The 27,525-nt window shown below is 38.2% G+C and overlaps 2 protein-coding genes and 1 non-coding gene across 4 annotated transcripts; 2 read left to right on the top strand and 1 right to left on the bottom strand.

Annotated features, from left to right (window-relative positions):
* Nucleotides 1–229: 229 nt before the first annotated feature.
* Nucleotides 230–7,571, top strand: LOC117298542 (interleukin-1 receptor accessory protein-like 1-B). Its single transcript, XM_033781850.1, has 4 exons — nucleotides 230–524; nucleotides 3,072–3,350; nucleotides 5,179–5,401; nucleotides 6,931–7,571. Exons 1-4 carry the CDS (start codon nucleotides 416–418, stop codon nucleotides 7,079–7,081), a joined length of 762 nt encoding a protein of 253 aa, XP_033637741.1. The 5' UTR covers nucleotides 230–415; the 3' UTR covers nucleotides 7,082–7,571.
* Nucleotides 7,338–7,410, top strand: Trnai-aau. Its single transcript has one exon. It is a non-coding gene; the product is annotated as a tRNA-Ile (tRNA).
* A 4,621-nt stretch (nucleotides 7,572–12,192) lies between the features above and the next one.
* LOC117298889 (interleukin-1 receptor type 1-like) lies at nucleotides 12,193–27,214 on the bottom strand. 2 transcript variants are annotated; one of them, XM_033782260.1, is made up of 8 exons: nucleotides 27,134–27,214; nucleotides 24,300–24,511; nucleotides 22,144–22,443; nucleotides 17,498–17,744; nucleotides 16,393–16,547; nucleotides 15,092–15,229; nucleotides 14,093–14,233; nucleotides 12,193–13,207 (listed from the first exon to the last, which is right to left on the bottom strand). In XM_033782260.1, the coding sequence occupies exons 2-8, from the start codon at nucleotides 24,376–24,378 to the stop codon at nucleotides 12,321–12,323; spliced, it is 1,947 nt and encodes a 648-aa protein (XP_033638151.1). In that variant the 5' UTR covers nucleotides 24,379–24,511; nucleotides 27,134–27,214; the 3' UTR covers nucleotides 12,193–12,320. The 2 variants fall into 2 exon arrangements, with proteins under 2 accessions (XP_033638151.1, XP_033638152.1); XM_033782261.1 differs by lacking the exon at nucleotides 27,134–27,214 and having other exon boundaries at nucleotides 24,300–24,916.
* Nucleotides 27,215–27,525: the final 311 nt, after the last annotated feature.

The raw sequence follows: 27,525 nt of genomic DNA on the forward strand, positions 1-27,525 counted from the left end.
GTTTGCATGCTTACTCTGGAAATCATGTGGAAATTTTGTTGGAAATCTTGTTTCTATCAAGGAAGAAATTTCATGCTAATCAAATTTGGTGCTTAGCAGCTCTATGAAATTGGGCCCTGGTCAATAAAAGGAGTTTCAGATGTTTTGTAATAAAGTGAAACTGAATAAATGGAAACCAACAAATACGCCCACCGAAAGCACACCGCAGAGTCATGTTTGCAATCCTGGTTGTGGTCACAAGCTTACCAAAAATACGCAGGAAGGTTGGGATATATAAAGAGCTGTTTGGCACCATAGCAGCAAGATGCGACTTCTTCGATAACGCAGCATTGAAGCACCAACATCACAGACGAAGAAAGAACGAGCAAGTTCTTCCTCTCTCTCGACTCTGAGTTGACTCATACAAGCATCCGAGATGAACATCATGGCTAGGCCTAATGTTGCTATTGTTGCTGCAGCTGCCATTTTGATATGCGGAGTTGGACCGGGATTTGGATGTGCTCTCCAAGAAGAACCAGTTGGGGGTAAGACAATTAAGATGTAGAATCGGAGACTATCACTTAAAATATAACATTCATTTTCTGAGATAATAATTGAGGGAACAGACTCAATCTGAATGTGGTGTAACGATATAGAAATAAATAAATATTGGAAAATCGTCGTATGGAGACAAAGCTTTGATTCATTTGAATGTTTGAATTTCAATGTTTGATTCTTAAATTGATTTTCTGAATGAAAGCCTATGTGTTGCAAAGTATGAACCTTTTGGTTTTTGGATTGGTTTAACAATCCTATATAAACGTTTATGTATTATACAATAAAACTGATTGTGTAAATTTTATTTTAAGAGGTGGCCGAAAATCCGAACATGCAGGAAAAATCAACCCAAAGCTTCCGTGATTTTAGGGAACAAAACCTTGCATATATATTTTTTCATAACCACGATATTACTTGAAAGTGAAATCATTCTCAAACTGCTTTATACCATCGAAAGCTGCCGTGGCTTCTAATCGAAAGTTTGTACTGCCATAACCAAAAGTACGTAAAAATTCCTTTGTTTATATCAATACTGGGCCTTAATGAAAATGTCATTCCACTTCCTCGTTTTGTTATATATTTTAAAAAAATGGACTCCGTAGACCGCATTCGCCGAAAGGAACCCATGTGTGTTTTATTAGCTCACTCCGGGTGCAAAAGTAGCAATTAGAACACAATATTACTCTTTCAGGGACAGTGACAGAAGGGGGTATTTTCATTACTGGCTTATTATACCAATTTACAAATCGGAGCATCAGCCGACTGCAAGTAAATTTACGATAACGGTATTTTAAAAAAAATGAGAAGGTACAATCACAATGGGAAAACAACAATGAGTTAAAAAGAACAAAAAACAAACAAACAATCACTGCATAAAGGTTTTACGAGTACGTTCTTCATTCTTTAGTTGCGGACTTCCGAAGTATAAAATCCTGATGGCCCGAACACCTTGACCCTTCAGTGAGTAGGCCTATTAGATATGGGTATTACACAATCAAACCTGGTATCTATACAACAAAAGAGGACAACGGTTGGAAAACGTGTGCGAAACCAATGGGAGCTGTCGCAAAAAAAAAGTATAAACAAAAGAGGGCAATATTGGAGGTCCGCGGTTGCAGGCGTAAAAAGAGTGAAAAAAAACAACACTCGTTTTGCCTGCCATACCACTCTTGCAAAGAGCCATACGGACAAATCTTTATGGAGTGAAAGACGGGTATATACTTTTAAAACATTTTAGAGTGAACTTAGTTCCAATTTCACTCAAAGAGAGTGAAACATATTGACTTTCACTCTTACAGAGTGAAATTGACACCACTTGAGCAAAAGAGTGAATTTTCACTCGTTTACATAAAGAGAGTGCAAAGCTTTTGTGGTTTGCTGGCAATGACGCATATACACCTGCAAGGCAAAAGGTTAAACTTTCCGGCAATGCCGACCAGGTGTATTGCTGCTGAAAGCAGAAAAACACTTTTTGAAATGTACCAACTCACGAATTGGACGTACATGTACTTGTCACATGTCACAAAAGGGGTAGGCGGAGTCAGCCCCCAAACAACTTTATATATTTTTTAAACATATAAATCGTGACAAACAGTTACTTAAAAAAATTGTTTTATTGTTCGTAAGCATATACTCTTATGTTTGAAAGAAAAAAAATATATATTTACAGGTGACTTTAACACGAATGTCCTCTACTCTTTGTCCGGTTCGGGCATCCGGGTGACCTCCCTAATAGCCTTGGTTCCGGTGTGATCGCTGTGGTCTAGTGGTCGCAAAACCTGCTTAGGTTCTGGAAAGTCGTGCGGGGTTCGATGCACGTCTGAGGCAAATTTTGTGTAATGTCAGAAACCACAGAACGTGCAAGACTTGTTCGTCATCAAAATTGATTATCGTGCCTTTTTAGTGATCCGTTTGAAAAAACTGCACGTGAGCTGCAGTTTATTCTGCATACTGTTTTTGGAATTGCAGAATCCGTTTAAAATACATCTTTTATAAATGCTGGAGAGTGTGTCTTTAGAACTGATTGTAGTCTACATGATGGTCATCAAGGTTATATAACATCCATGTTTTGGTATATTAAAATAATAATAATAATATAATAATTTCGAAGTCGCACGTGCACCCAAACAAGGTACTCAAGGCGCTGAGTATATATACAAACTTTCAGAAAGATAGGTTATTGCAGTTAAGAATTATGAGACCCAATTATGTAGCACCTTACAAGGGTTTACAAGGTGCTTCGGCGCATACAGCAGCCACAGCCAGGAACACCGGGGCGAACCCCTTCTCTTTTCGATAAGTGCATTGGTTTATCATGCGTTACACAACACATGGGACCAACGGCTTTACGTCCAATCCGAAGGACGAAGCAATGGTTGAGTGTCTTGCTTAAAGACACACAGGTGTCACGGCTGGGGATTCGTACCCACACTCTGCTGATCGGGTGGGGGTTGTGTGACATAAACTGCATGTGCTATTTAGGCTTTGCAGCAAATACCTTTATTTTCACGTAATCTTACACATTGTTCTTGCAGACGGAAATCCCACATTTGTCTACGAGGTATCTGCAGTCGAGTTTACATTCGTTGGATCAATGAAGAAATTGAATTGCGAAGCTTTGAATTTCTGCAGCATCACGTGGTACAAAGATGGCGTCCCGTATCCATGGAAATCATCTGACCATGAACACCTGGAGGACAGAAACCAAGTGCTGCTCATCAAAGACGCTGACTTCAACGACGAAGGAAAGTACACGTGTGTTGTGTCAAATGGAAAGCGCAGTGTTAGCAGGAGTATTTCACTCTGGGTCAAGGGTGAGGTCAATTTTGAACTTTACGTGTTAAATTTAAAGACATTGTCTTTTGTCAAAGACCATGTCTTCTCACTTGGTGTATCTCAACATATGCATTCAGTAACACACCTGTGAAAATTTTAGCTCAATTGGTCGGCGAGATATTAAAGAAAGAAGAAAAAACACCCTTATCACAGGAAATTGTGTGCTTTCATATGCTGGATTTCGAGACCTGAAAATCTAAACTGGAAAATTACTTCTTTCTCGAAAACTACGTCACTTCAGAGGGAGCCGTTTCTCACAATGTTTTGTACACTATCAACCTCTCTCCATTACTCAACACCAAGTAAGGTTTTATGCTAGTAATTATTTTGAGTAACTACCAATAGTGTCCACTGCCTTTAATTCCACACTGGTGGGCGTGGTATAGACGATGTGACCTCTGACGTCACACGAAAATCATAACATGATTCGCGCGCATACCGCCGGGCAAAACCTTTGTGTTTTGGCAGCCAGCTAGAAAGTGTATGCAATCTTACTTTGACTACGCAACTCAGTGCCCGGCGAAACATGACGTATGTAATATTTTGTCAACTGAGGACGGTTTGAATGTAAACAAAGGTCACATCGTCTTCTATTTCGTGTGTACAGTGATCAAATTCCAAGCGCGGACAAGGAAGTGAACAAAAACACAATTTGATGCAATTCTTTCGTGCGTGTTGCAGAATATAATCGCTTGTTGAAATCACATCCATGCATCCAATACTTGTATTAGTAGTTTTCATTTTCAGGCATTATACACTGTTGGTAATTACTCAAAATAAATGTTAGCATAAACCTTACTTGGTAATAACGAGTAATGTAGGCTTGAGAGGTTGATAGTATAAAATATTGTGAGAAACTGCTCCCTCTGAAGTAACGTAGTTTTCGAGAAAGGGGTATCTTCTCACTTTTTTAATGCATTTGATGAAGTCACACAAAGTAATGAAACAATGGTGTTTTTTCCGTCTTGCAACTTCGATGACCAATTGAGCCCAAATTGTTCACAGGTTATGAAATGCATAATGTTGCGTTTATGAATATGTTGGAACACACACTGGCCTTTGACAACTTCTGTCGTGTTATTTTAAGGTATTTGGAATTAAAACATTATTGAGTTGATCTGAATTGAATTAACTTAAATTGGATTGAATACTATACCAACTATATGTTTTATACTATATGTTTTATACTCTTATGTTTTATACTATATGTTTTATACTATATGTTTTATACTATATGTTTTATACTATATGTTTTATACTACATGTTTTATACTATATGTTTTATACTATATGTTTTATACTATATCTTTTATACAATATGTTTAATACTTATCAACCTCTCTACATTACTCGTAACCAAGTAAGGTTTATGGTATACCAAACATGTCCAATGCATTGTAAGGCCGAGTAAAAAAACATGTTTCACGTCCGGGTTTTTCAAAAAAAAGAGGAAGAGGGGCTTTTTATTTTTTATTTTTTATTTCAAGATGGCCTCCATTCTTTGTTAAAATGTCAAATATCCATTGTTTTTTCTACTGCTGAAATACACAAAACATAAATGAAACAATTTAGTCGAGGCATTCAGACAAGACATTCAGATTGTTTTTGAGATCATTTAAAATAACCCTATTTAAAAAAAAAAAATGTGCATAAAAAGATAAAATAAAAAATTAAATAAAAAAGGAGGCGGCCTGTAAAAAGGAAGCGGGCGGGGACGCAAAACATGTTTTCTTTTTTACTTGGCCTAATAGTTTCCTCACCACACATCACATCCTTACTAATGTTGAACTATTTCCCCACCCTCAGAGGAGTCCTACAATGGTCCACCCGTTCTCATAGAAGACAAGGAGAGCTCATGTACCAATCACACGGCCAAGCTTGGTCAAACGGTCAGCTTCTACTGCAAGTTCTACTTGGGCCACCAAACGGCTGGACTCGGCAGTGTAGGCTGGATGAAGGTAGTAGATGACGTGGACACACCCATTGAGGTCATACAGGACATCGACTATCTTACTAAGGAGAATTTCAGGTGAGACCAGGAATAATACATTCATGAGTAACGGTCAAATTACAATATATTTGGTTTGCGGTAACACCATAGACCTTATCGCAAATACCAATGCGCAAGCGCAGACTGTTGAATGAGGTGCATTGTGGGATATATATGGATCAAATTTGTATACCAGCTAGACCACAATGCACCTAATTCCAAGCTTTACGCGCGCGCCCCGGTATTTGCGAAAAGGTCTATTATGAATATCTATAGCATATTGCCAGGTGGGTTTGTTCTTTAGAGAACTCTCTTGCTGTATATTCTACTACCGCGGAGTATAGCTTTACAATTATTAATATGCGTAAGGCAAATAAATGGACCGGGCTTTAAAGACACTGGACACTACTGGTATTTGTCAAAAACCGGTCTTCTCACTTGGTGTATCCCAACATATGCATAAAATAACAAACCTATGAACATGAGCTCAGTTGCGAGATAATAATGAAAGAAAAACATCCTTGTCACACGAAGTTGTGTGCTTTCAGATGTTTGATTTCGAGACCTCAAATTCTAAATCTCAGGTATCGAAATTAATATCGTGGAAAATTACTTGTTTTTTCTCGAAAACTACGTTACTTCAGAGGGAGCTGCCTCTCACAATGTTTTATAATATCAACGAGTTATGAGTAATTACTCGTCACCAAGTATAAGGTTTTATGCTAATACTTATTTTGCGTAATTACCAATAGTGTCCACTGCTATTTAGTTCATAATTTGTATAAACCATCTAACTAAACTATGATTGATGTTAAACTATAATTATGTTGAAATTAGCAAAACAAAACAACAGAACAAACAGACACCTCAATGACAAATGCCTGTACATTAAACCACAAAAAAATTCCAAACTAGCAAGTAGGCGAAAGCAGGCAATCGGTAATCTAGAATGAGAATTAGGATCAAACCAAACAACTTTTAGTTTGTGTCAAAGGTCAACTTGTTTCGGTTTCTCTTGTTCTGTTGACATTGTGTGAAGTGCGGTAATAGTTTTTAGGAAATACGGTAATAGAAGAATCGAACCTCAAAATGGGGAAAGTATAAAATGGATCTGAAACATTAAAGTCACTTGACAACTTTGATAATTGTCAAAGACCAGTCTTCTCGCAAGACCAGTTTCTCACTTGGTGTATCTCAACATTATGCATAAAATAACAAACATGTGAAAATTTGAGCTCAATTTTGTCGTCGAGTTGAGAGAGAATAATGGAAGAAAACGCACCCTTGTCGCACAAGTTGTGTCCTTTCAGATGCTTGAGTTCGCGGCCTCAGCTGGTCTCAAATTCAATTCAAATATAAGTGAGGAATTACTTCTTTCTTAAAAAACTTACGTTACTTCAGAGGGAGCCGTTTCTCACAATGTTTTAAACTATCAACATCTCTCCATTGCTCGTTACCAAGTAAGTTTTTATGCTAACCATTATTTTGAGTAATTACCAATAGTGCCTTTAATTGAAGCATAACCATCATCAAACTTAACTTTTGCTTTTCTCTGTTTTTGTTTAAAGTGAGAACAACAGTGTGATAAGCGCTCGTCTGTATGTTGAAGACAGTAAAGAAAATGCCTTCGGAACTTGGAAAGTCTATGCAGAAAATGGGTACTCGACCGAAGTAACACTTTCGCTCAATCATATTGATCAAATAAAGGAAGGTGTGTAAACATACATCATAAGCCCCTTTCACACGAGAGCAATTTAGCAAGGATCCCTGGCTAGTTTGCTCCTGTGTGAATAGTCGTTTTCACAAATCTCTAAGATTCACCTTAAAGACATTGGACACTATTGGTAACTATATTCAACATAATTGTTAGCATAGAAAAATGTCTTGGTTGTCTGCAATGGATAACTGTTGATATGAAACATTGTGAGAAACGGCTATTGTCAATACTTAATAAAAGTTAGATAAGATGTGAAGTGGTCGGTTAGCTCAGTCGGCAGAGCATCGTGCTAATAACGCGAGGGTCGTGGGTTCGAGCCCCACACTGACCAGGATTTTTATTTCATAACTTGCACAACTTAATTGTCGTAACGTAGTTTCGAGAAAGAGGTTAATTTTCTGGGATTTTTATTTCGAGAATTCAGAATTATATTTTGAGGTCCCGAAATCAAGGATCTGAAAGCTCACAACTTCGTGTGACCATGGTGTGACAAGGGTGTTTTTTATTTCCATTATTATCTCGCAACTTCGACGACCAAATGGTTCAAATGTCCACAGGTTTGTTTTTAAATGCATATGTTGAGATACATCAAGTGAGAATACTGGTCTTTGACAATAATAGTGTCCAGTGTCTTTAAGATGGTTTGTCAGTATTGCCATAGTGATTTGTATTGTGATAGTCATCTGTGTATAGCATTGCACTGGACATGTTTAGTAATTGACAAAGACCAGTATTCTCACTTGGTGTATCCAAACATATGCATAGCATAACAAATTCGTGAACATTTTGGCTTAGGTTTTCGAATTTGCAAGAGAATAGTGACAGAAAAACACCTTTGTACATTACTTTATGTGCGTTCAGATGCATAATAAAAGGCTTCTGCTGAAGTCTTTTATTGTTTGAGTCAGAAATTACCTCTTCCTAAAAAACTAAAACAAAAATCAGAGGGGGCCGTTTCGCACAATGTTTTATACTATCAGCCGCTCGTCATTGCTTGTTACCAAGTAAGTTTATATGCTAACAGTTATTTTGAGTACATGTAATTACCAAAAGTGTCCCGTGCCTTCAAGATTGATTTGTGAAATCGGCCTCAGGTCATAGGTCAGAATTTGACATCATCACTGTCTGTGATCAAAATTAGAGTTATAAAAACCACAATGCCTCAAATTTGCAATGAATTAAGATTTAAATAAACATGGAATCCTGGAAATGCTCGAATGAACATCAGGAGACAAAACTCATTCCATTGATTTAATTTTTGAAATGTTCTCCTCTAAGCTGCCCTTACATACAACAAGTATACATTACCGCCCAGATGATGAACGGGTCCACACAGCAGGAAATAGTTCCGGCGAATACAGCGTAACGATAACTCTACTGAGCGTGTTGTTAGTCGTCTCCTCGTCACTGCTATTTCTTGTGACCGGTCTCTTCGTACGCTCACTGAAGAAGCGAAACATTATTCAAGCGCAAGAGATCGGATCAGACGAAAATTTCAACCAAACGAAAACAACAAAAACTGAAACAAAATAGTTCTGATTTTCGAAAATCTTGCATGTGTGTTATTGTAATAAATGGCATGGGTTACTGCTGTGGGTCTATATTTCGTAGACAGTAACAGCCGTCGATTTCACCAAACTCTTCCTAACTTAGGACTAATCTTAGGATGAGGATGAGTTAAGTTCTGTATCCATATACGTTAGGACGCATTGAACCCATCACAAGATAGGACGAGACTTGTCCTAACTCGAGGAGGATTAATCCTAGAGTTTCGTGAAATCAGCTTCTGGCATAATCAGTAAACAGTTATTTTGTCAATAAGTCCACTGTATCTTTGTCAAACTAAAAGCATCTTGTGACTATTATCAATAAAATAGCATCCATCTTGGTGCGTGCAGTTTTCCAGTTATATTGAACACTATACCCAAAGTCTTGTTTGTATATTAAATCACATGGACTAGTGTGTTTTCATAATATTTATTGAGGAATTCAAACTAAGAGAATAGTGAATTAAACGCACTTAGACTTGTGGAAAAGTCGTTGCGAAACGGTCCCCTCGCAAATATCTTGGGATACTGCTGCTCTCGCGACTACTGGACTGTGTCACGTGCGGAGCCCTCTCGCGAGATAGATGCGAGAGATCCGTTTCGCTATCACCGCGACAGTTTATCTTCTTGTACACAAGTCTTACCATAGAGTAAGGGTCTTACTAAGGCTAAGCCGATCTGGATTAAGAATTCAAACCATTTCCGAATGATGCTAGTAGTACACCAGCCATGTGGCAGGATATCGTGTCCCCCGAACATTCTGTCCCCCATGCCCATACGGCGTATACCGTGTACAAACTACTTCTGATAACGCCCTCTTTTGAAACACCCTTCTTCAGCCCACGTTTATTACCCATAGTAGGGGACAGCATCTCAGGCGGATAGATTTGCCATGGGACATCGGCTTAAAGGCAGTGGGCACTATTGGTATTTACTCAACATAATTATTATCATAAAACCTTCCTTGGTAGCAAGTAATTGGGAGAGGTAGATCTTACAAAACATTTTGAGAAACGGCTCCCTCTGAAGTGACTTAGTTTTTGAGAAAGAAGTAATTTTCCGCGAATTTGATTTAAAGACCTCAGATTTAGAATGAGAGGTCTCGAAATCAATCATCTGAAAGCACATAACTTCGTGTGACAAGGTGTTTTTTCTTTCATTATTATCTCGCAACTTCGACGACCTTATTGTTAGTTATTTTATGCACACGTTGAGATACACCAAGTGAGAAGACTGGTCTTTGGCAATTACCAAGTGTCCAGTGTGTTTAACGCTATTCAATTTGCTTATCTTCACCAGGCAAGCGTGATGGTCATGTAATAAGTTGATTAAACTCGGTCATTGTGTCCAGTGGTTTGTTATGCAATGTTGCACAAAAAAAAATTGTATAAAGATAGACTTAGAAATACAACAAAGATTATTGCCGTTGATGTCGGGCCAATGCAGGAAAAGTAAGTTGCATAATGTGCGCTGTCAAAGAATAAGCAGTACGACACTGTTAAAAAATAATACATTAATTAAACGGACCACTACTCCAGAAATATCTACCAATATCAAAGTTTGTTAAACTACACTTGGCAGTTTAAATTTAGAATGATACCTGTTATAAACGAATGATGGAATGTCGATTATACTTTATTTTAACGAAAAGGTTGTGAATTGTATCGATAGAGTAGTTAATACTCGCGGATTGTTAATTTAACTTTTATTCGAGAAATAAAGTTTTTACAGTACTATATACAATTTCGTTATGTTGAATTTTTGTGTAAGTGGCCGAGTTAAAAGTAAACGTAAGAATGTGGTAAGAGCGAACGGAGAGACGTTGCAAACCAGTCCATTGTATGCATTCACAAAGGAGATTAAAGGAACATTACATCATTAATTTTTTCTAACAAAACAGTTAAGTAGGATTTGAAACTTTGCATGGTGGAAATATGATATGGAAAGGTTTGTGGTAACACCATGTAATGACTATCTCTAATGAGTTAGAGTGGTTCTGAAAAGAACCGTTGATTTCAACTCGACGTTTCGATCAGTTTGCTCTGATTGTCTTCTGGAGAATGCTGGACTCTGATGCTGCATGCTGCTTAAGTACTGTGGAGGTGGATTAGCTTGATGCACAAAGGCGGGAAATAGAGGCGGGAAATAGAGTTGCTGGCATGATAAGCACTTTGTGTAATCCACAATAGTATACATAAACTGACAAACCTGTGTAGACGTTTGAGATCGATCGGCCATGCGGGTCACGGGAAATAGTGACAAACCGATTAAACATTTGCATGTCAATTCGCACACTGCCTTACTAAGAATTTCAGAATGGACGTTTCTCTCAAATGATTTCATTGATTTTGTTCAAAATCGAAAAGAAGTCCTACACACACAGGGGTGGATTTCACAAAGGTAGTCCTAACTTAGGACTAGTCCTATGCAACGCTAAGAGATAGGACCAGTCCTAAGTTAGGATTAGCACCAGTCCTAAGTTAGGATGAGTTACTGGTCCTAACTTAGGGCCAGTCCTATCTCTTAGCATTGTTAGGACTACCTTTGTGAAATCCACCCCTGATCTTACAAACAAAACAAATGAAATGTACAAGAAATGTAAACACGTGCTTTATACCACGGAAGATGTACAAACAGATTCATCATTTCAGGACAAAATGTTGCCATCAACACCTACAGAATAATTACACTATGTTTGGATAAAATCTGTACAACAAACCCTATACATGTCACCACACACAAAAGGTATATTTTAGCAAAATACGCGTGACGTCATACGTCAATAATACAAACTCCAATCGAAGTAAGATGAACCAATTCACTATATAGGCAAAACCATGTGAGCTATAAGAATAACTATATAATTACTTAATAGTAAACTTGCAGGTATATTTTAGCAAAATACGTGTGACGTCATACGTCAATAAAAACAAACTCCAATCGAAGTAAGATGAACCAATTCACTAGGCCAAAACCATGCGAGCTCTTAAAATAACAAATACTAAACTCGCAGGTACAACCATGTAAAACATCTGTTTAGAGGGAGTGCTGCCTCTGAAAAGAGCCGTTGTGGTCTTGACGTTTGGAACAGTATACTCTGCTCGTCTTCTCGGCCCAATTTCATAGAGCTGCTTAACGGTATATTTTGTGCTTAACGGAAACACCCAGCAAATGTTTCATTTCATACTCTTGCTTAAAGCCATTGGACACTTTCGGTAAACAGTATTGTCCAAAGGCCCACACTTTGTGTATCACAACTTATATATAAAACAACAAACCTGTGAAAATTTAGGCTCAATCGGTCATCGGAGTCGGGAGAAAATAACGGGAAAAACCCACCCTTGCTTCCGCACGTTTCGCCGTGTCATGACATGTGTTTACTATAAATCCGTATTCTCGTTGTCGAGAATTTATAATTGTTTCAATGTTTTCTCATAAAGTAAAGTATTTCATGGAATAATATTTCAAGAGAAGTCTTTTACCTTTACCTTATGTAAACCCTGTAAGTTATTTGTAAATTTGTGAACTTTTATTTTGTTTTCTGTTCCGAAAGTGTATAATGGCTTTAAGCAAGGTTTTTTGCTACGAAGCAAAACAAATTGCTTACCGTTAAGCAACTCTATGAAATTGGGCCAATGAGAGCTGTGTCTTGTAGGGTGGTAAATTAGTTACATGGAATAGGACTGGTATAAGGTCACGCCGGGGGCAACCCTTCTTGATCACCAATTGATGAGCTCCATTGCATAGTTTGATGCCTGTGAGTGTTGATACGTGGTTTCGTCTGGTGCCTCTCTCCCGTATCAGTTTCTCTTGAAGTTTTGTTTGTGGCATGGATATCGGCGATAACTGTGTGAAGTTGTCTTTCTTCAACTTCTGATAATCCTCTCTGCAATTCTGGATGAAGAATAGGTCTAGGCCTATCCGCAGCAGTGACATTAATGTCATGTCCCATTGGATACATCTTCGGATGACCATGATGTATGTACCCATCATCTGACACGTACTCTTCAGGCAGCACTTCATTATCCACAAGACGTTTGTTGTGTGGCACGTTTACCATTTCAAGAGGCGTTAAGGCATCTTGTTTTCTACCTGGGGGTTTTGGCATACGCAATCGCAGTTTCTTAAGGAACCTGTTATAATTGCACAGTATGTTAACCACCTTTCTGGAAGTTTTTATTGGCTTTACGACAGTCAGAAGCTGCCCGAGGAGAGGACACAATCTGAAATCCATCTTGACTTTTTTTGAAGATGGCGAAAAATAACTTGGAGATGGCATTTCGGATGAGCAGTCGGATGAAGAGGAGTCTTGGGAAGAGGAGGACGAGCATGAAAGTGATAAAGACGATGATGCTGTTGAGATTGATGTAGGGGAGGATGGGCAGCTAAGAGGTGATGAATCTTTATAAAGAGACACACCCATCAAGATGGGAATAATACACGTAGCCAGCTTGGATGACATGACATCAGTGGCATGGTGCACCTCGTACTGACTGAACTGTGAGGAAGTGTAACTTGGCGTAATGACCATAATAAAACGACGACTTGAAGTCAATGCTCTACTCAGCTCCTCCAAGAAAACTGCAAGAAATACAATTAAAAGTACTTTTTAAAACAATTTTAGTTGGCCTGTTCTAGTTTTTATCATTGGCATGAATCAAACTCAATCATGAATTAAACTCAATCCCTTGATTTCGAACAATTGACACTAACATGTATATATAATAACTGTCACCCAAATTCCAAGGACATTCATTGTCAAGGGTGACTAGGTGGAAATCAGAGTATTTAAAGGCATGGACACCTTTGGTAATTCTCAAAGATCAGTCTTCTCACTTGGTGTATCTCAACATATGCATAAAATAACAAACCTGTGAAAATTTGGGCTCAATTGGTCATCGAAGTTGCGGGAGAATAATAGAAAAAAAAACACCCTTGTCGCACAAGTTTGTTGCTTTCACTGCAGACGCTTGAAGTCGAGACCTCAGCTGAGGTCTCGAATTCAATTAAAATATTTTAGTGAGAAATAACTTCTTTTTTTAAAAAACTATGTAACTTCAAAGGAAGCCGTTTGTCACAATGTTTAATACTATCAACAGCTCTCCACTGCTCGTTACCAAGTAAGTTTTTATGCTAACAATCATATTTGAGTATTTACTTATAGTGTCCACTGCCTTTAGGAGCTTCTGAATGCTGAAGCCGTGATGAGCTTCAAAGAATGGGAAATGGCCAAAGAGTAGGCCTACGTCAGGTCGAGCACCGAGCGAGCCGGGAAGGGTTGAACTATGACCATGGCAGGCGCTGCTCTGTTGGGATTTACATAGTTTAACCTCCCATGCCAAAATTAGGCAGGTAGTGAAACATCATCTTAACCCTTATTATATAAAGACCATAGTGGCCGCTATCATTATCGATCCCTATTGGTATCAAAATTGAGTTAAAATCAAATAAATATTAGAAACGTACCGTTTGAGGGTATTGTGTGTATCTCTGGAATAAAAACATTGTACCCAAATTTCTCCAAATATGGTAGGAGGATATTGAGAACAAATTCCCGGTCAGCTTCATTCCAACTGTAAGAGATATAGGCGTCGTAAAGCTTCCCGTCTGCGAAGGTAAAGTAACAAACTTTGAAGACAAACATGTTTTGATTTGCTGTTATAGCGGGGTCTGGGTATAAGCTATCATAAATATGAACAGCAACCATGAAAGCAATACAAACAAAATCTGTAAGATTATCTAAAACGTAAAATCACAAAAACATTTACAATATCATCAGTGAACAACTTGTGCATTTTTTTATTTATTAAACTGACGTTTAAATATCATGCGATAAACATTATTTGCAATTTGGGTTGAAGAAAATAACAATTATTGACCATGCGGATTTGAACCCCGACCACCGGATTAACGTGCTGGCTCTGTCAACTGAACTAATATAGCTTGCCCTATAATGGAAGTTTCTTTGATTTGACAAACTTTGTTGCACCTCTGAACAGATTTATTTGAAAAGTGGGGACAGCCAATAAAGGGCTAAATAGTTCAGCTCGCACAGCACCAGCACAACATCTGCAGGTCGGAGGCTCAAATCCTGATCGGGGCATTTTTACTTTGTTCATCCCCAAATGGATTAACACACGGTCAGCCATAGTTCAACTATACAAAGTTTACAAATTTCTGTTAGCAATAAATCTTGCAAATCTGGAACTCTCTCCCACTAAATCTTAGATCTTGTCTTTGTACCACAACATTCAAATCTCTTCTCAAAACTTATCTTATGTCACAGGTTTTCAAAACTTATCATATGTTGTGTCTGGGTTTTTTTCTTGTTTTTTTTTCTGTTGTTTTACTGCGCCTTGAACACCCAGCAGGGTGGATACGTGCGCATTATAGTATTAATTATAGTATTATTATGAAGTTTAAATGCTTTTGATGTACAATAACTTCAAACACATTAAAGCTCACCATTCTGTTCATCGAGTCCATACTTGTCCGAATACCAGAGCTTGACATCTACCGCCATCATTTTTACAAGCAGAAACAGGACAGTTACAAAAGCAAAGATGAAAATGGGAGCTAGCCAAGCCTTGTCATGTTCATCTTCTGAATAAATAAAAAACAGCCAAAACAACAATTCAATTTCTTGTTTAAAGCCATTATACACTTTCGGTAAGCAGTATTGTCCAAGTCCCACACTTCGTGTATCACAACTTATATATAAAATAACAAACCTGTGAACATTTAGGCTCAATCGGTCATCGGAGTCGGGAGAAAATAACGGGAAAACCCACTCTTGTTTCCGCACGTTTCGCCGTGTCATGACATGTGTTTAAAATAAATCCGTAATTCTCGCTATCGAGAATTGATATTGTTTTAATGTTTTCTCAAATAGTAAAGCATTTCATGGACCAATATTTCAAGAGAAGTCTTTCACCATTACCTTCTGTAAACCCTGTAAATTATTTGCAAATCTGTGACCTTTTTTTCTGTACCGAAAGTGTATAATGGCTTTAATAATATCACTTCATTGGCATGGATTTGTGAAACACTATTCAATGGCGTAAATATGTGTCGAGTGTTTGAAATTGCTGCAGTTTCCAAAGTTTTAAATGGTTGTGCAATCGAAATGCAATCCAATGTGGAACCATGAGTTCAGCACTGATAAATATGACGGATACTAGAACATGCAGCAACTCGGAATTAAAAATGCATGACAATAACAGGCCTACTTTGGTAATTGTCATAGACTTAGTATCCTCACATGAAGTATCCCAACTTGCGCGACATAACAACCATGTTAATTTGGGCTCAGTTTGTCATCAAAGTTGCAAGAAGTAATGAAAAAATACCCTAATTTTTGCATAGAATTGTGTGGTTTCAGATTGATGAAAAAAGCTTCGTGCCTGACGCTTTCTCATGTTCAACTTTTCGGGTTTTTTTTGGGGGTTTTTTTGCGGGGGGGGGGGGGGTAATTTCTAACATTGTTCGTAGTAACAGCTTTCCAGTCATTTTTACCTAGTAAGTTTTTGTGGTCATTAACTTGTTGAGTAGTTTAATACCAACATGAATTAATGAACATCATTACTCAAACGAGAACACCTCAATATAGTCAGGTGGTTTATTAGCGAAATTACCATTATAGACAAAAGCACCATTTTTGGCACAGGGCTTTCTAAGGGTCTATTAATTAATATTAGCCGAGAAGCCCTCCGGAATTGTTATTTGTTCTTTATGTAAATCCAAAAATAAAGCCTGGTAGTATGTACCGGGTGGACTCGAAACCATCAGGAACACCTCAGTAGGCAAGCCATTATTGTTTGCCCGGACAATGTACTGACCGTACGCCTCCTCAGTAATACCGACTAGTCGAAGTTCATTGCTGGCTGTGGGTGGTTTACTGGCTGAAGGTCTACTGATGTTCCTGAAATTCATTTAAAATACATCTTTCATGTCAGAATAGTGCTTCAAATATTCGGAAATAACTTATTATGTTCATAGTAGGGGAGCATAATGTGATAAAACATTGGTACTTTTTTGAGAAGATTATTTTTACAAGTTATACATATGTAAGAAACTCCGAATGTTGGCATACATACCACTAGTCTTAAGTCAAGGCGCACGCGGCACCCCCAGATGTCAAGCACGACTCCAGATCACGCACGAAAAAAGACAAGTGCGTGACATCACGGGGTGCCGCCGCCGCCGCGTGCGCCTTGATTAAAGGCTAACATATCGCTAGACTCTATTATACAAATATTGTCTGCTTCGAGTGCTATGGTTACAGACTATTAATTTATCATCCTCGTACACGCAACGGACGTCTGGGCACTGCACGCCGTGTGATAGTCTTCGGACTAGCGCACGGCAAACCGATGCACTATCACACGGCAAACCGATGCACTATCACACGGCCGTCGTCTAGTAAAACTAAGACATACCATGTGACGCGCTCTAAACCAATGAAAAGGCCGAATATTGGTAAGGGGTGTTATAATGATAATTACTCAAAATAATTGTTGGCATAAAAACTTACTGGAGAGCTGTTGATAGCATAAAACATTCAAGAAACGGCTCCCACTGAAGTGACGTTATTCTCACTAAAAATTTTGAATTGAATTCAAAACTTTAGAATTCAGCTGGGGTCTCGAAATCAAGCATCTGAAAGCATACAACTTGTGCGACAAAGGTGTTTTTTTCTTCAATTCTTCTCTTGCTATTTCATGCATATTTTGAGATACACCAAGTGAGAAAGACTGGTCTTTGACAATTCAATTACCAAAGGTGACCATTGCCTTTAGTTGATGCGAGACTAAACAAACATGTAAAGGTCTATAACAAACCAATGGAGATAATAATGTGCTGTTCGCAAACCTTATGTCACTAACTCCCGGCTCGGAAAAATATTTTGTAAGTCCCCAATTGGAAGCGGAAAGGGACAGCCATTGAGCTTGGTTTTCCGTGGACGAAACGTTGGGCCTAAGCCAGTACACAGCCACAGACTCTGGGTCTCCCCCAGCGTAGAACGAGCAACTAAGTGTGATGTTCTCCCCGATGTTTGCTGTTTGATTCCTGCAGGATGCGTCTCCAATTAGGACAGGTTCTTTGTACCAAAATGGACCTGAAATTCAAGGTTTTTAAGAAAAAGAAGGAAAAAAATGCTTGCTGATATCAAACACATTATTAAATCTTTCTAAAGTTGTCATTGAAACATAGATGACTTTTAGGGTAGTTGTGAGCGAATCAACCCTTAGCTAGACAAGATGCAGTGGCCAGTTTGACTAACATTTTAAAAAGGATCTTGATGAAACAGAACTTACAATCTCAGTGAAACTAATGATGTATTATTATCCATACAGGCAGAGTCAAAAAGAAGTTGACCGGAATTGGTGATTTTTTTCAAAACAAACAGACAGACAGACAGACAGACAGACAGACAGACAGACAGACAGACAGACAAACAAACGACACTCAAAAGTTCAGTAATGCATATATTTAACAAGCACTCCCTCCTCCTACTTATTTGAAAAAGAATGAAAGATGAAGTTGACCGAGATTTATGATTAAAAAACAAAACAACTGACACTCAAAACCCCTGTGAAGCACATTTTAAACAAGCATTCTTTCCTGCTTATCTACAAAAAAAATAATGAAAAACAAATTAATAATTTCTAAGAGAAGTTTTGCCTGTTTTACTGAAAGTTCTCGTGTTTCTGTCCATGGAATGTTAATGCTTGACGAATAAACATCCGATTCGGAATGATCAATATTTCATTCCTTTTTTAGTAAGCAGGAAAAAGTGCTTGTAAACGTATGCTTTACTGAACTTTTTAGTGTCATATACATGTATATATATTATTTTTAAGAAAACAAATCCCGGTCAACATCTTTTTGAATCCTCCTGTACATATTGACAGTAAATTGCAGTTGGTTGTTCATGGCTTCCGCTTCCGTGACCTCACAATGCGATGTTAACTATAGGAAATGATGAAGGAAGTCACCTTGTGGTTATATGACATGTCTGCATCAAACACTGACTGACATGACTTCTTGTTTTAATGTAAAGGAAGGATATGAGCATGTTGTTTCACTTGAATAAAAGTAGACCTATGTTGGTTTCCTTCTTTTTAAACAAATATTCTGCACATTCATTTTGGTTTTACCCATATTAGTCCAGGAGAGCTGAACATGAACTGTGACATTGAGTACAACTGACATTTTTTGCTGAAATGAGTCCTCCAGGGGGTCCCTTTTAAGAATATGATGCATGCCCAGCTGGCAGGGTTGAGAATTTTTTTGTTATTGCGGAAAAATCACTTTTCCCATATGTTTGTGTACAAACGCTCATCAATGTGTTTTATATGATAACGGCAGAACTCTTCACATGTTTTCTCGACAGGGAATCTTTTAGGTGTGTACATACCAGATATTACGCGTAGATATTAATTCAGACAAGTGGTTAATAATATTATTTATTTACTTTTACCTCACTTTGGTGAAATTATGTTATCAATAGGTTACTTTGTTTCTGATCTAACCTTTGACCTGGGTGCAACATTTCGCAACATTTCTATGTATTTATAACATGAGTAAACTAAACAAAATGGTCCAACATGAGTGGTTTACCCTTAAAATAAAAAAAATTCTAAAGGGGACAAAATCATGTTGTAATTGAACTTCATAATATATCAGTCGTCCTGCTTCTCAGTAAAACAAGATACATGCCAATGTATCAAGCCATTACTTGCAGTTTTTGGGGTGTGTGTACCTAAAACAAAGTTTGTGGTGTCATATTTAACTATAATTATACAGTGATGCAACTATCTCAATAAACAAATTTAGTCTCAAACAAAATGCCATCAACTCTAGCCAAAATTACCATTCAACTGTGACTGTTCCTCACCGATGAGATATGGATGCCATGGTCAGATGACATTTTGATGAGCGTTTGTTATAAATTTATAGAAATGTTGCACCAGGCCAAAGGTTAGATCAGAATCAAAGTAACCTATTGAGTACGTAATTTCACCAAAGTGAGGTAAAAGTAAATACATAATATTATTAACCACTTGTCTGAATTAATATATACGTCTAATATCTGGTTAGTACACACCTAAAAGTATTCCTTGTCGAGAAAACATGTAAAAAGTTTTGTCGTTATCATATAAAACACATTGTACATTTTCCCATATGTTTGTACACAAACATATGGGAAAAGTGATTTTTTTTGCATACAAAAAATGCTCAACCCTGCCAGCTGGGCATAGACCATATCGCAAATACCAATGCGCAAGCGCAGACTGTTGAATGAGGTGCATTGTGGGATATATATGGATCAAATTTGGATACCAGATAGACCACAATGCACCTAATTCCAAGCTTTACGCGCGCGCCCCGGTATTTGCAATAAGGTCTATACACTGTAAACAAATTGGGTAAAAAATGCCCAACTTTTTACCCAATTAAGGGCGAATAGTGAACTCCTCCAACTTTTGGGCAAAATATTACCCATCAAAGTTAGGCACTCTGATTGCCAAATAATTGGGTAATATTTCCTCATCAATAGTTGGGCATATTTTGGTAACCAACAGTTGGGTAATTTTTTGGTTTACCCATTTTCTGGGTATTTAATACATTATCAATAACCCACTTATTGGGCGATGATTTTATTAATGATTTAACCCTTTTCGGTGTTATACAACAAATTGTGAATGTATTTAACCCTTTGATTTACAGTTTCTTCTGTGATACGTCATACAAGCAGGCGTAGAAAATATCATTTCCACGATGGCAAACGGTGGTGAGCTGTGACCTTCCAAGGAGCTGTGACCTTCCAAGGCCTTGGCATCTCTCTCAAAATCGAGAGGGTGCTCAGTGGTTTGTAGATGCTTTGGAAGGTTAGTTTTCAACTAAATTCTGTTTGTTTCCTGTTCAGTTGTTGTACACAGTCGTGACAGTTGCAGCGCAAGCACACGCATATATGCCACAACCGGCGTTGCACATAATGGCATGATAAAACTGAAACTAAAAACTTAAACTAATTCAACAGTAGTGTCACTTTGTTGCTCCCTCTGCAACTGTCACGACTATGTACGACTGAATAGAAAACACAACTTCATATTTAGTTAAAAACTAACCTTCAAATTTGATCTATATCTACTGGAAAACGCCGCTCGTCACAGCCACTCCTCCACTCGCCATGTTGGAAAACATCGTTATGTTTTTTCATACCTTGCCCAACTTTTGGGCAACTCTTTGATCGTAGTGCGCATGATCGGATGATTTTGACCAAGTAATGTGCATCATTTTAACCAACAATCGAAATTAACTAACATTACCCAAAAAAATGCTCCAATAAATAAGCAAAAGTGTAACCAACAGTTATGATAAATTCAGATTACGAATTATTTGCCCAACACTTGCCCAAATTTTGTTCCGCTTTTTAAACAAAAAATTGGCAAACAAAAACTATGTTTGTCCAACACCAATTATTGGTTTTGTTGGGCAATTATCGACCAATAATTGTTGAAGTTACTTTGCCCAACAAATTATTTGACCAACGTTTTTGCAGTGATGCATTGGAATTGCATATTAGACACCTTGAAGAACATATTTCTGCAAAAAAATCTTAGTTGTACTCAATGTCACGCTTTACCTAAATTTTGGGGTTTGGCTCCTGGACTATATATACACGATTTAATGGGTGGAAATTTGCATTGGGGATAAAGACAATTTTGTTATCATGCTTTGAACACTGTCTCAGTATACTTTCCCGAGCTCTGTGGGAACAAAAAAATCACAGGCATGTTACTTAGGTGGGATTTGAACCCACGACATTGTGGGAAAGTACTGAGTATATAGGGTACAATGCTACACCCATCGGTGTCAATGGGTAAAACCAAAATGAATATTCTTTATCCCCGATGCAATTTTCCATCTATTAAATCTGCTTTGTTGTTAACAGGGCCCAATTTCATAGAGCTGCTTAAAAAATCATTGCTTAGTAAAATCAGATTACCGGCCAAGACTCCACTCAATTGTTATGCTAAGTAAACAACAGCTAAATACACCAGTCATAAGCAATGTTTATGGCATGAAATTTCGGCCAGTAACATGTGTAAAAAAAGCGAGCTATTTCCGTGCTAAAGCAATTTTTTGCTTAAAGCAGCTCTATGAAAATGGCCCCAGGTTGGAAGTAAACAGATGACTGAGGAGACAGCTTTCATGAGTTTTGTGGACTCAATGCCAGATGAAGACGGGCCTTTTCACAAGAGGCAAATGTTGCAAGCAATTTGCAAGCAATTCAGTGCATGCTATAGTACTACAGGACCACTTTGGTTGCAAATGAGTAATTTTTCAAACAATATCTTACGATCCCTTGTGCACATTCAAATGTGAATTGATTGGTTGCCTGTAAATTGCCTCGTGCGACATGACCCTTAAGGTTATTTTGGCGTGATTCATTTGAAATCACCTAAATCTTTATTTATTCCAAATGCAAATGTCCATCTTTTGCTTACGATCAACTTGAAGCTTTGTCGAACGGCTTAGTGAGTGGGTATCATTGAAGATGACGCAGGTGTACACTCCTCGCGCGTCGTAATACGCTGACTTGAACTTTAAAACCCGAGCGTCGTCCTCCAGGCCAACTTCGGTTAGAGTCATGCCATTAGGTTGGGTCCAATCCCATGGATAAGGCTTTGAATCTTTCAACCACTCCACTCGACAGAAGTTGATTGCTGGGCATTTTATAGTGTTATACCCTTGGAGTGTAACGTGTTGCTTCACGGAGGGTGGTCCGGTGAACCCAAGATCTGTACCTGCGATGAAAGTCGTTAGCTAATGCCTTTATTTTGGTAACTTTTGAGGCAACTTTTAACGTGGAAAATATTGACACTTTGCTGGCACGGATGCATGTTCGATAGTATCGCACCTTACTGACCAAATGAATTCGTTTGAAAGATTAGACGGAATATGAAATAGTCGATTTGGGACCGCGGCTCTACGAAGCTGTCTAAAGCCACGAAGGCCTTTGTCACAGGGCTAGGGCTTGCCGAGCACTGAGACTTTATCGGACACTGAAAGACAGACAAGCACTTCTTGTATGAAGATAAAATCTTTCTATGCACGGGTTTCAAACTCAATTCACGGAACTCACTCTTATCATTTGCAATCATCACTAAAAGTTTAGATAGTTGCGATGAACAATTAGGGCCTATCCTTTAACAACAAAATTCGACTTCCTGGGACCGAGTGGGTTGTAACCACACATGTGTGCATTCTAGTCATTTAAAGGGAAGGTACACGTTTGGTTATTACTCAAAATAATTATTAGCATAAAACCTTACTTGGTGTCGAGTAATGGGGAGAGGTTGATGGTATAAAACATTGTGAGAAACGGCTCCCTCTGAAGTGACGTAGTTTTCAAGAAAGAAGTAACTTTCTGCAAATGTGATTTCGAGACCTCAAGTTTAGAATTTGAGGTCTCGAAATCAAGCATCTGAAAGCACACAACTTCGTGTGACAAGGTTGTTTTTTATTTCGTTCAGATCTCGCAACTTCGACGACCAATTGAGCTAAAATTTTGACAGGTTTGTCATTTTATGCATATGTTTAGATACACCAAGTGAGAAGACTGGTCTTTGACAATTACTAATAGTGTCCACTTTCTTTAAAGGGAAGGTACACGTTCGGTAATTACTCAAAACAATATTAACTTAAAAACTGACTTGGTAACGAGCATTGGCGAGCTGTTGATAGTATTAAACATTGTGGGAAACGACTCCCTCTGAAGTAATGTAGTTTTTGAAAAAGAGGTATTTTCTCACTAAAATAATAAAAGACTTCTAGCTAGAAGTCTTTTATTCCTATCTGAAAGCACACAAATTCGTCCAACAAGGGTGTCTTTCATCATTTTCTCGCAACTTCGATGACCGATTGAGCCCAGGCACAGGCTTGTTACTTTATGCTTATGATGGGATACACCAAGTGAGAACACTGGTCTTTGACAATTATCAATAGTGTTCAGTGCCTTTAAATACTTTAGTTTCCATGGCTATACAATTCATATAATATGATATTATTGGATAGAACAATTTTGAGAAGACAACAAACTAGATAAGCAAAACAAAATGTTGGAGATGCATCTCCCCAAAGGAATCTTTTGTATCACACTTAAAGCTCATGTCATTGTGGCGTGTCATGGCCGAGCGGTTAAGAGCACCGGATTCAAACTCTGGCTTTTGATCAGCAGGGTGTGGGCTCGAATCCCGGTCGTAGCACTTGCTATACGTACAATGGGGAGGTAGTGCTTTCTGCTCTACCGGCAAGGCTTCAGATTGATGATACCCAAGCCTACATCCGTATGGACTGTAAAAGGGGTAACCCATATGTGTTAGCCCAAATAGTAGGTGGCAATGGCCTCTGAAAAAATAATAAAAGATCTCACCCTCAAGTCTTTTCACCCTCAAGTCTTTTATTAATTGCGTGAGAAATTACTTCTTTCCTCAAAACCTATACGTTACTTCAGAGGGAGCCATTTCTCACAATGTTTTATACATGTACTATCAACAGCTCTCAAATTGCTCGTTACCAAGTAAGTATCTATGCTATAACAAGATAATTATCCTAGTGTCCCAGTTAATAAAGGTCAAAATCAAATAAACTATGAACTTACCATTCCTTTGATGTAAATTGCAACCACAGTCCCCGCCTGTTGTCATTAGGATAGTGATGATAAAGGTCGTAATAATCATGGCTGCCGGCAGACAATCAAATCAACAGGCAGAATACTCCGCGTTGAGCCAGTTTTGTAGACCGGTTGGTTCTACCTGTTGCACCCGGTACGGAAGTGGTGACGGTTCTCCTTGGATTAGAAATTGTGTTCAACTAGTAGAAAATACAACATTTGTTTTGTGAGTTAATTGAAAACAATGCAATAGACTTTGCACTTTCAGCAGTGTCCACCATGCACCCTCATCCTGCCGTAGATAGTGTAGACAGTGTAGGCTACATGCACTCTTCACTGTCTCATGCTGCGCGACATGATACCCGATGGTTCTAGCTCAAAGAATGCGGATATTAGATGACATTTACATGCACTTGACACCTTGAAAACAATGCAATAGACTTTGCACTTTCAGCAGTGTCCACCATGCACCCTCATCCTGCCGTAGATAGTGTAGACAGTGTAGGCTACATGCACTCTTCACTGTCTCATGCTGCGCGACATGATACCCGATGGTTCTAGCTCAAAGAATGCGGATATTAGATGACATTTACATGCACTTGACACCTTTGGTAATTGTAAAAGACGAGTCTTCTCACTTAGTGTATCTCAACATATGCATAAAATAACAAACCGGTGAAAATTTGGACTCAATTGGTCGTCAAAGGCAGAGATGCCAAGTCCAGAGTTTTTTCAAAGCTCCCCCCCCCCCCCCCCCCGAAAACAAAAAGAAATTGCCAGTTTTAGAAGGCCTTTCGAAATCCCCGCCCAACTTTTTTCTTTCTTTTTTTAAATTAAAAAAAAAATCAGAAATTTAATTGTGGACAAAAAAGTGTTCCAAAATGCATCAAAAACCTCTTCAGAATAATTAAAACTCACATGAGGTACACAGGAGATGTTGATGGTTAATGTGGAGGTATGATTGTGTCAGATTATTTCCTTCCAAACTAAAAAAAAATCGACTAAAAATGTCCAAAATCCTCCGCTCACTTCTTCTACCTGTTGTGTCTTCGCTAGAGGAGCGCATTTAACGAATTTGCTAAACGAATCGGGCAAAAGCGTGCGCAATCTGCAAATTTGCGCTCTGTTTGTACAAAATTTGTACAAAAATGATGATTCTGATAAACTACGTGCAATCTGAAGATTGTGCAAACAGTGTAGATTACGTTTTTTGTACACACGAGCTCGATTTGGCAATGCATGTCGTAAAAAAATAAAATTCCCGGTCTGGCCCCAATGCGTGAGAAAATGGTTGCTGTGCGTGTGAGCGTGAGACAGAGCCCAAATGCGCGAGTCTCACGCCTAATGCGTGAGACTTGGTAGGTATGCAAAGGTGCGAGCGACCTCCTCAGCTGAGGTCTCGAATCCTAATTCAAATATTTTAGTGAAAAATTACTTCTTTCTCAAAACTACGTTACTTTAGAAGTAGCCGCCGTTTCTCGCAATTCTTTATATCAACAGCTCTCCATTGATCGTTACCAAGTACGTTTTTATGCTAACAATTTGTTTGAGTTATTACCAATAGTGTCAAAGTGCCTTTAAGCTGCAGTTAGAGTTCATACAATATTTCCATTGTGATATCAAATAGTGGTTTCGTATAATGTCAACTATTGTGTGCATGCAACAAAGCTCTTCTATTGTAGCATCTATCTAAACGTTGTATGAATTTGTGTTTGTGAGAAAATTCCAGAAACCAGACATAGCATTTATTTAACAAGTCATAGCATGGTTTCCGTGTCCATTTAAAGGCACTGGACACTATTGGTATTATAATCATAAAAGCTGAGGTCTCGAATTCAAGGCATTTGAAAGCACACACAACTTGTGCGACAAGGTTTTTTTTTCTTCCATTTTTCTCTCGCAACTTTGACAACCAATTGAGTCCAAATTTTCACAGGCTTGATATTTTATGCATCATACAATGAATTACACCTAGTGCAAATTGAGAAGACTGGTCTTCGACAAATGAAAATGTGCTTTTAACGCATCAGTAGACTATACCCAAATTAGTGTTCTGGGACCATGACTTGGGAGTTTCGGGTCAATCAACTTTTGACCTTGCCCTTCTTTTGCTACAACTTTGGACTGCTCTTGATACTGAACTTTCTCCGGTTTGGATCGTCGAACAAAAAAAAAAGGTTTCGTATGGGGAGATTTTATTGGTTGAAACAAATTTTACCTTTGCCTAAAAAAAAGTGAGTATATTAAAATAAACATGCAAAAATATTCCATTAGAATCTACACAATAGTTTGAAAGGCACATTTTCTGAATCATAGCAACGTATTCGAATCTTATCTTAAACAGTGTAGATGATGGTTTAGTTACCTTTGTTTTATAATGTCATAATTTGTTTTGTTGCTATCTACTGTTGTTCAGATTAGTTTCTAAACCTCTTCTCGAGTATATACCGGCTACGTTCGTTATTTTCGTTCGAACTAACAATTTTGTTCAACAGAAGGTAGTGGTGAAATACTTCTCTTGAAATATTATTCCATGAAATGCTTTACTTTTTGAGAAAACAGTAAAACAATATCAATTCTCGTTAACGAGAATTACGGATTTATTTTAAACACATGTCATGACACGGCGAAACGCGCGGATACAAGGGTGGGTTTTCCCGTTATTTTCTCCCGACTCCGTTGACCGATTAAGCCCAAATTTTCACAGGTTTGTTATTTTATATAGAAGTTGTGATACACGAAGTGTGGGCCTTCGACAATACTGTTTACCGAAAGGGTCTAATGGCTTTAAAAGAAAGTCTTATTAAAACAAATATCCTTACCAAGCAGGCAATCACATTTCGCATGGAATTGTATGTCATGTAGAGCGCTGTCGGAGCGTGTTCGTTAGGCCATTTCCTTCCTCCATGGTTAGGCATAGTCTATGGTCTCAAAGAGCACATACTCATACTTCAGGTGTATGAATATTCTTTCTGCTCGATTGCACATTGCGGGACAGCCCCGTTAAGTCCCGCCCCGTTAAGTCCCAGTTGTTTTCGGTCTGTTTCTCTATTGTGTGGTTTTGAATGGGGCTTTGTCGCCATGATCAAAAGCAACATATTCCTTTAAAAAGGACCCTTATGTTGCAGATAATGGCTATCACCCGTAGCCACATCACTGCTGCTTTACATGTCTACACACAGTTTTCAACATAGCTGTAGCCAGACACTGCGTT

Source organism: Asterias rubens, chromosome 13 (genome assembly GCF_902459465.1).
Source record: "Asterias rubens chromosome 13, eAstRub1.3, whole genome shotgun sequence".
Taxonomy (NCBI): domain Eukaryota; kingdom Metazoa; phylum Echinodermata; class Asteroidea; order Forcipulatida; family Asteriidae; genus Asterias; species Asterias rubens.

Coding starts and splice junctions, on each gene's coding strand:
- LOC117298542 (XM_033781850.1), top strand. CDS start 416: ATGAACATCATGGCTAGGCCTAATGTTGCTATTGTTGCTGCAGCTGCC. Junction 3,351..5,178: donor TATTTCACTCTGGGTCAAGG/GTGAGGTCAATT, acceptor CCCCACCCTCAG/AGGAGTCCTACAATGGTCCA. Junction 5,402..6,930: donor CTTACTAAGGAGAATTTCAG/GTGAGACCAGGA, acceptor TTTTGTTTAAAG/TGAGAACAACAGTGTGATAA.
- LOC117298889 (XM_033782260.1), bottom strand. CDS start 24,378: ATGATTATTACGACCTTTATCATCACTATCCTAATGACAACAGGCGGG. Junction 14,234..15,091: donor TGGACTCGATGAACAGAATG/GTGAGCTTTAAT, acceptor TTACCTTCGCAG/ACGGGAAGCTTTACGACGCC. Junction 13,208..14,092: donor ACACACAATACCCTCAAACG/GTACGTTTCTAA, acceptor TATTTCTTGCAG/TTTTCTTGGAGGAGCTGAGT.